This window comes from Papaver somniferum, chromosome 2 (genome assembly GCF_003573695.1).
Source record: "Papaver somniferum cultivar HN1 chromosome 2, ASM357369v1, whole genome shotgun sequence".
NCBI lineage: Eukaryota > Viridiplantae > Streptophyta > Magnoliopsida > Ranunculales > Papaveraceae > Papaver > Papaver somniferum.
In genome coordinates this window covers 193,022,362-193,031,791 of record NC_039359.1, presented here as the reverse complement: position 1 = coordinate 193,031,791, position 9,430 = coordinate 193,022,362, and the positions used below count along the sequence as shown (strand labels likewise).

General features: G+C 35.9%; 1 protein-coding gene across 1 annotated transcript; it reads right to left on the bottom strand.

The window, feature by feature from the left end:
- Positions 1 to 872: 872 nt before the first annotated feature.
- LOC113350090 (40S ribosomal protein S24-1-like) lies at positions 873 to 2,807 on the bottom strand. The gene is made up of 6 exons (XM_026594168.1): positions 2,675 to 2,807; positions 2,414 to 2,492; positions 2,278 to 2,319; positions 2,007 to 2,177; positions 1,235 to 1,321; positions 873 to 1,143 (listed from the first exon to the last, which is right to left on the bottom strand). Exons 2-6 carry the CDS (start codon positions 2,486 to 2,488, stop codon positions 1,111 to 1,113), a joined length of 408 nt encoding a protein of 135 aa, XP_026449953.1. The 5' UTR covers positions 2,489 to 2,492; positions 2,675 to 2,807; the 3' UTR covers positions 873 to 1,110.
- Positions 2,808 to 9,430: the final 6,623 nt, after the last annotated feature.

Sequence of the window (9,430 nt, the reverse complement as noted above, 5' to 3'; positions counted from 1 at the left end):
TCAAGACTATCTTTGTTTGAAATGGGTCATTTGGAAATTGTCCAAGCAATGATATTTTGTATCCATGGCGATTAAGAATGTTTCAATATATAGAAAGTGGGTTTCTAGAACTACTGAAATCTGGACACGGGGTAAATACTAGTACGCGCGCCCTAGATATCTGAAGTTCTGGAACGCGTGTAGGTATTCAGGAGTTTTCAATCTTGAATGGGCCAGGGAGGTGCGCATACGCAATACGCGAACCTCAAAGGCCTGAGATCGGAAAGAAAAAAAAAACAATCCAATAACGGATTATGTGCGGTATCATTGGCTTCTCTAGGAATGTGATTACATTTCTAAGAGTCAGGCCAAGAAAGTATAAACTTAAGCGATCCCTAACGATAAAACTTGTTGTCCATCTCACATCTGAACACTTGCATTGAGTACATAGGACTTAAATATGAGAATGAGCCGGGAAACGCCAGCCACTTAGAGATTTGCCAAACTTACGGCAAACAGAAAGCAGAAGTGTGCTAAAATCTACAGCAGAGCTAGTCCAGCTCATGCCAATTGTAACCCAGAACCCAATCGAGAATGTATTTTGCAAGAACCGGACTAATTGAGATATATATTGTACGCAGTGAACTTGGCTAAAAATATTTTGAGAAAGACATAATTGTCCATGACATTAGCTAAAAATATTTTGAGAAAGACATACTTGTCCATGCCATTCCGAAAGTAAAACAAGAACGCCATTGACAAAACAAAAGAGCAACAGTATTAGGTGCTAGTTGTGATTTGACTCCACAGCTGAAGCTCTGGCAATAGGTGCTAGTTGTACTATCCCTTCGATCGACTTCATCAAAAACAAATGTTATGCTAAATCAATAGAATTTTGAGGCAAAATAGGAGTTCAATAAAATGCTCAAAATTGATTCTGTCAAATACTGATCTACTACTACACAAAATAAAGTTAGGAATTCCAAAATCCTGAAATATAATAGATTCCAATAACAACACTTAGGGGATAAAGAAAATGGAAGCACTTAGCGGATAAAGAAAATGGAAGCAACTATGAAGAATTTCGCTGTAGCATTTTGTCTTTTAGTCTGACTTGAGATTCCTAAAGACTTATTTCTTCTTGGCAGCTTCACCAGCCTTGGTCTGCACAATAAAATTTACAAATGAATTAAAGAAAGAAAAGGCGAGAACGGTAACATCTGAAAATACATCAGAAACTAATATGAATACCAACCTTCTTAACTCCACGAATCTTCTTGGCTCTGTTCTTTCTTTCCTTAATCTGCTTCCTTGACTTCTCAATCTTGGTATCTAGTCCATTCTGCAATCATAATTCACGAAACAAAAGGTGTGTGCAAGTTAGAGAGAATAAGACACAAAAGTGAGTACGGAAATGAGTACTGTAACAACTAACAAGCGTAAGCTGTTGTCACTTCCTGCCACAGAAAATACGCAAATGAAACAAGTAAGAATTGTATCGAGAAAGAGTTTTACAGGGTTTCCGATCCTACTTTAGGCACACAATGTCAAAATGAAACTGTCAGGCACCTCTTTGGGTAAGTGAAGTTTACTATATGTCAAAACGAATCTGAATATTCCATACTATTTTTATGGCACATTCCTATAGTCTATATTGATTTCATCATGTCACTGTTGCCACAATAAGAAACACCAAGATTCATCAAATGTTAACATAGCATTTTCTGATTTCACATTATCAAAGTTAACATGCTTACAACACATAAAAGCTGAGGTCCTAGTAATCAATGTAAAAAAACAAGTCAAGGTTTGGGAGAAAGGTGTAAAATAAAATGCAACAAATACACATCTACTGTGAGAATACATCCGGTCGTTTTACTGAGTTGTCTACTTATCATATTATATTGACAAACACTCACTTATTAGTATCACTGCAAACTTTTTCTTACAATGTATTAACATCAACAACTTAAAGAGCAAAACAGATAGTGAACTAATAAAAGCTTAGAAATGAGGGAGAATTTTACCCTGACAAGCCTGTATTTAGGCTCGAACTTCTTTGCATTATCAACAGAGTCGTAAATAAGCCCAAACCCAGTAGACTTTCCACCTCCAAAGTGGGTTCTGAACTTGAACACAAAAATAGAACTAGTATCCTTCACTTCATACATCTTTGCCAACTTCTCCTTCAATTCCGCCTACAAAGTCACAACAACCAAAATCAGCATAAATCTCAAAATAACATATACAGAAATTGAGATAACAAATATAAACTGCGACGATTTATCCTTAGGGTACCTTAGAAACATTTGCTCTTCCAGGGTGCAACACATCAATGACCTGAACCAACAAAAATATAGAGTTAGGGCTTTTATTGTTCCTAGATAGAAGCCTTACGAACAAATAAATAAAATCTAAGTAAAAGAATACTTACGAATTGCTTCCTAGATAGAAGCCTGTTAGTCATGAACTTCCTTGTTCGGATTGTCACAGCTTTAGTGTCCGCCATGATCCTGAAAATCGCAACAATAAAGAAACCCTAATTTTTTCAGATTTTTATCATACTAAAAAAATTGAAAGAACAAATAAAGTACCAATCTAAAAGGAAAAAAGATTCAGTAAATGTTGAGGTCTTAAGAAGAAAGCTTGATTCGAGCTAACATTGACAGATCGAGGGAAGGTCGATTGAACTTACTTGGTATTGCTCCTCAAATCACCACCGTCTTCTCTTTAGGGTTTTCTGTGTGCGCGGAGGAAAGGAGCTCTAGGGTTTAGGCTTCTGGAGACTTAAATTGGAAAATGTTAAGAGTTAGGGTTATAAACTGGGATTTACAACGGATCGGGTTATAAAAAGCCCAGACGCAACCAAATAAATTAACAAATGGGCTTACATGTCGGCACACAAACAGACTAATAATTAGGGGTGAGCATTTTACCCGGAATCCGCGAATTTGACGGGAACCACCGGTATTTTTGCGAGTGAATGCCGTTCTCTAATGGATCGGATGCGGGTATTTTTAAAATCCAACGGATTATGGATTGGGCTCGGGTGCAACATCGAAAATCCGTTGGTCATCCGGATCCGCTAGTACATTTGATTTTAACAAATTAGGTATTCTTTCCTGTGGACATACTTGATCCCAAGGTACACCAAAAATCCTTAAACAAATTAGGTATTCTTTCATGTGGACAGGTTTAAGTTTTCTTCCTCTTCGAACTTTGAGTAACTTTAAAGCATTACTCTTAAGTCCAATTTCAAACCCTTAAACAATATTATAGTCATATTTCTAATATTATTATTTGTTCATCACACAAACTTTAATCAATCATCTGTATATCCATTGGGTGCAAATCCGTTGGATGATGATGAGTTGGATACGGATGCCAAATTTGAAATTTACAATGAATTAGATTGGATACATATAAGGCGAAAATCGGCCCATGCTCACCCTTATGCAAACTTTACAAAGATGACGAAGGTTTTGACTTTTAAGGCATATTCAAAGCTATAGGTGAGCATGGGATGGTATGGAACAGTTTTCACCTCATCCGCATCCAATCCAATTTATTACGGGTTTCAAATTTGGCATTCGCACCCAATCCATCATCTAACGGATTTGCATCCAATGAATACATGGATGGACAGATTGGATGCGAATAATCTAATTGATTTATTAGATAACTAAAACTTTAAACTGGAAAAAAAACTAAGGAAGATTACTTGAATCCAATGGCCAATCAAGAAAAATGAGAAGAAAAAATAGAAGACTTGAATTTGCATCTCAATCTCAAGCCCTTAATATTTTATGGAAAAAAATAATGAGGAGATAAGTTTATCATATAGTGGACTATTAAAAATACTAAACAACTCACATATTTTATAAGAACATCATAAATATCTTTAATCTAATGGGTGCGGATGTAGTGATATACACTGCAATTTAGTATTAAGAATTCAAATCTATAGGATCTACGTTATAGAAGTGAATAACAACCTCAGAGAGGCAAAAATGTTAACAGATTCAATTCGATAGGTAGAAAGGAAAATACAGACTCTTACTAGTATTGGGGCATAACTTGACAACATGTGCCAAACAATGTGCCTTAAGAACCACACTTCTCTTGCACATGGAGGTATTGCCTATCGCCTTTTGTGTACTTTGTTTTATTCTCCACTCTTTGGTTTTTATATCCCAACAGTAGCATTGTGGAAATCATGGTATAAAAACTCTCTCACTCTAGGATCGCGAGCATTTGTAACAAAAAAACTCTGTCCAAGTTGTTCTCAAATTTCTTTCAACAAACAAAATCTCATCCAACCTTTGGTAATCATAGTACCTGACGCTTTGTTGGTTAGGAAGATGTATCTGTAATCTCACTACCGAAGGATAAACCTTGTAAAAGAGGAAAGATAAAGATCTTCCGCATCGCCTCTTGAGCCCAAACCCATTTTACATTAATATACCTTGTTATTTCATCATGGTCTTCTGGATGCACTCCAAAAGATACATAATCCGGACCCTTATACACATATTTGTAAAGATATTTAACGCTATCCACACTGTTACAAATTTCTACGCTTATATGACAATCAAACTTCTGTAGTAACTAAGGGTTATAAGGCACAACCATCTTATTATCTACTCCAAAACTTTCACTTTTGTGTATGTATCGTCCATCATTACGTCTCCTATAAACAGGGTATGCATCTTTTCCTTGCACAGTACACTCAAAAAACTCTTTTGAAAAGTTTCTCTTACATTTACCATCTCTCATGCACTTACTACCACATGAACCGTGAATCATCCACTTTTTCGCACACTCGTGTAGTTCTGGCTCTTCATCAGGGTCAGGTATTTTTACCCTCACTATCTTGTCATAATCATCGGGACCTTGTAATTTATATTCGTCACTCAATATAATTAACATATCAACATGAGGCACACCCCTTTTTTGAAACTCAACAACATGCACATGGGCAGCTACTCTTCCAAATATTGACTTGGTAAAAACATCCGCCTTCAACACTTCAAGCTTTGCACGGAACACCCTTGTAGTCAGATTAGGTCTATCCGCTCAACGTTGACCCAATTTTAGGTTGGATACGATTTCATTCGAAGGTGGGTTGCAATTAATTGTACTGAACAAGTCAGGCTTCTGATACTTTTGCACCAGTGTCATTGTATCCTGATATTTATGCCCAAGGAAAACAGATTTCAGATTTCAGAAAAAACAAAACAGATTTCAGATTTCATGGAAATATTTTACTTTAATTGTTTATCGTAAAAGCAATCACGGATTATAATCACATTTTCTTAGTCACTCGTTGTTAGTTGATAATACTATTGTAATGATAGTTTCAGATGATTAATGGGACCAATGACATAGAACTACAGCTAACCACTAGGTATAAAATGGTACAACAAAACTCAGCTTAAGGTTATATGAGCAAAAAAAACAGATAATGCAAGATATCAAATAGTGAATCTTTTATGAGAGATTCAATTAGTTGTTTGCAGCCAATTGCCCAGAAAAAGAAGTAATTATCTACTAACTTATTTGCACTAGTTTTTCCCGCCATTCGTGCATCTTGTAGACCCTGATGCAAATCATCTCTTATCTCCTCTTAATAATCCCATAACCATCTAAGTCTGAATGAATCAATCTTCACCCAGTTATCCATAACATATTGTTGTAGTAGTCTTCCACCTCGAAGAGAAAGCGACGTGACAACAAATATATCAATCATTTATATTATTTGTGTCAACATAATATGTGCAAGTTCAATTGTAAAGTGTAGTTTGAAAAAGCGGGGGTACCAAAATACACCACCAACTTTTTCTTAAGCAATCGGTATGGACAAACTCAATACAACTCCGAGAGTTCAACTCAATCAAGGAATAGTATCTAGAGTTATATCTCTATATCTCGTAATTAGAACGTTTACAGAACCAAGTACGTGAACCTAATTACAAAGAGATAACTTGGATGATACCAAATACCAATGTCCAAGAATCAATCGAGTCATATCCAACAAACTAGGTCGGATGTATCCACTATGATTGATGAACGTCCAACCTGCGATATTTCAATTATAAAGATAAACAATATAATGCGAAAAAAGAATTAACACAGACACCAGAAGTTTTGTTAAAGAGGAAACCACAAATGCAGAAAAAACCCTAGGACCTAGTCCATAATGAACACAAAACTGTATTAAGCCGCTACAGACACTGGCCTACTACCAATTAACTTCGGACTGGAACGTAGTTGAGCCCTAATCGAGTCTTCCACTGATTAAGGTACAGTCGCGCTCCTTACGCCTCTTGAATCATAGCAGGACTCCGCTCGATTGGTTCCCTTGGATGACGTCACACCAACTAAGAGTTGCTTCAACTCAATTTAAGAATTTAAACCAATCTGCCTCCCACATATTAAGACTATATGTGATTTCCTTTTACAATCAAAATTTTGATCAAAGGTAACTGAAATCGATATCAATAGACTGAGTATATCTAACCTCAAAATTCAGACTTATGCAACTCGAAGTGCAACATAGATTATTATCCACCTCACATGTACAAAACTTGTGGAATCAAAAGAGTTTGAGATGAAGAGAACTTTGGTGATTTCTATATATTTTGATCTAATGAGCAGCTCAACAATCGATCAAGATCAAAATACTCGAGTTATCAAGAAAATATAACCGGACCTGGCTTCACAAATCCCCATGAAGTCTTTGTAGTCGCTAAACCCTAAAAGGGTTAAGAAGAGGACGACTCTAGTTACAACTAGGAAACACCAAAAAGTAGTGTCGGGATTCAAAGATCCCAGTTGCTTGAAGTTACCCTTTTATAGACATTCAAAGCGTAGGTTGCTTTAGGTTTAAGCTAAGATAGCTTTGGAACCAAGTAATCAATATCCACTGTTACATGAATCTTTGAATATGATTTACATAAACAAGATATACACTCTGGTTAGGTGAAACTGTAACCGAACAGTGTATAAAAGACTATGTTCAAGGTGGTTAGCCGAAACTAGCCGATTTGAAATTAAAAGCTTAATATTCATTTTCATGAACACTTAAGACATTAACCTTGAGTCACAATCATGTGATTATATAAGTCTATTGTTTTTAGGGAACTAATCAAATGTTAATTATCTCATAGAAATAATTTAATCGCACTTGAAAATAGTCGACATGGTTAGTAGGTGTACAAAGTACAAATACCACGGTCGTTCGTGAGTCAGGTCAGCCAAAGTACGTGTTCCGGTTTGTAAGATAATAAGCCAAACCAAGTTCCGCAGTTAATAAAACTATTTAGGTATGCGTACCAGTATGGATACCTTAATACTATGATCGGTTCCGGAGTCCACATAACTATTTTGGTACGTATACCAGTTTGTATATACCAGTTTGTATATACAACCGAGTTCCGAAACACATAACTATTTTGGTATGGTACCTGTATGGATACTCACACGGTTCCATGATCGAAGTTCCTTTACAGTTTGCATACGAGTATGCGTACGTATCCGGTTCACGAGTAAAACGGATTTTTACATGATGTGCATATGGATATGCGTACCATAATCAATAAGTCGATATATAACTACTCCGCTACGTGTACGAGTACATGTAATACGACTTCAGACTTATAACAGTTTTCCCGGTTTGTAGGACTGATAACACTGTTTTGTATTTGAATCTATAGTAGCTCTATATTTCTCTTCAAATCTAATTTGAAAAATTCTCAAATGACATCAATGACACATATCACTGTTCAAGACTATTTTCGAATGATAAAACTTGAATCATGTTTTTGATCGCGAACAATAAATTTTCCTTAACAGAAATTCATCAAGTATGAACAAATGTTCATTAAGCTTAGTCATTATATTTGGAGTACTAATTATCAAGATAAACTTGACTCGAAATTCTTAAATATGCATGATAGTCTAATTAGTAATGCGACATCGTCTCAATGATATGAAAGTGAATATAACTTGAGAAATAGGTGGTTCAGTCTTCACTTACCTTTTGTTGATGAAGTTCTCCAAAAGCTTCAGTTGATCTTTGGTTTCAAACGGTATAACGCAATGATGATTGCTGTGATCCGTTGTTTCTCCTCTACATTTTTATCCTAGTCTGAGACTTAGATAATTGTAGACTAAAAATCAAGATATAGTTTTGGATACTAAATTTGAAAACAAGTTTGAGATATCAACACTTGTGAGTTCGACCGGGCGATGCTCTAACAATCTCCCCCTTTGTCAATTTTAGTGATAAAACTATCAATACATATGGATAATAAAATAAAGCTTTGAAAACTCCTCGAATCCATCATGCCTTGATTTACTTGGTTTCTTAAACTCCTTGAACTCTTTGTAATTTCAAGTTGCAATGATTCTGAACGTGTTCAACTCAGCATCGTTGTTGTTGAAGATCCGTATCCATACCTAATAACTTTGAAAACAAATATTCCCAATCGTCGTTATACAGAAACATAGTATTATTAACTTCTCAAAAGTTCAATTGTATCCCAACTCTGAATTAATATTACAGTGATATGTTTCTCCCTCTTAATTAATACTTACATCTTTTGGATAACATGTGAGATCTATAGATTATTGATTCACTCCTCCTTACATATGATCCGTAAACCATATGTATGTAATGCGAAACTACTAGATAATTCTCCCCCTTTTTGTCAATAATATTGGCAAATGTACGAAAATCGTGGGATCGTAATGAATACAACCAAAAGATATGTCAAGTTTTAAAGAAGTTAGAGATACTACATTATAACATAGTTAAAATGCAACTCCTCATATCAACTATTTAGATGATATCACATAGTAAGAAAATACTTAGCGCTCATTGTTGATACATGAAAAATATTACCCCTTAGTCGGGCTAGTATGCCCTCGAAAGGGAGGCAAACCCAACATGGGACATGGGGACTAAAGCCCAAGTCCACCAAGAAAGTATCCATAAGATGAAAAGGACAAGGGAGGAATTAAGAGGAAAAAAGGAGGTTTTATTAGAGAAGGAATGGCATTAGTAGTAACTAAAGGAGTTTAGGACACATGGAATGATGTCATAAAAAGGAATGGGCTTTTGGAAAGTTTATATAAAGAAAGACAAGGTACAATGGAAGGACAACTCTCTCTCTTACTATTATTGGTAAAGTGAGGTCATTTGGCTAGCTAGGACGGGTAGAACCTCAAACCTAAAATCACCCCTAAATATTTGGCGAACACACGCGGAGGCTTGTGCCTAGCTAACCATAACACACGTAGGAGGCGCTAACCCTGGTACAGTAGAGAATCAAGTAACCAACCGACCTATTAATTGGGAGGAAGTAACAATAGAGGAAGAAACACTGATCCAAGGCGTTATCAAATGACCGACAGGATATGGGTCCCAAAACAGAGAGGCGACGACAAC

Coding starts and splice junctions, on each gene's coding strand:
- LOC113350090 (XM_026594168.1), bottom strand. CDS start 2,488: ATGGCGGACACTAAAGCTGTGACAATCCGAACAAGGAAGTTCATGACT. Junction 1,322..2,006: donor CTAAATACAGGCTTGTCAGG/GTAAAATTCTCC, acceptor TTATGATTGCAG/AATGGACTAGATACCAAGAT. Junction 1,144..1,234: donor AGATTCGTGGAGTTAAGAAG/GTTGGTATTCAT, acceptor TTTATTGTGCAG/ACCAAGGCTGGTGAAGCTGC.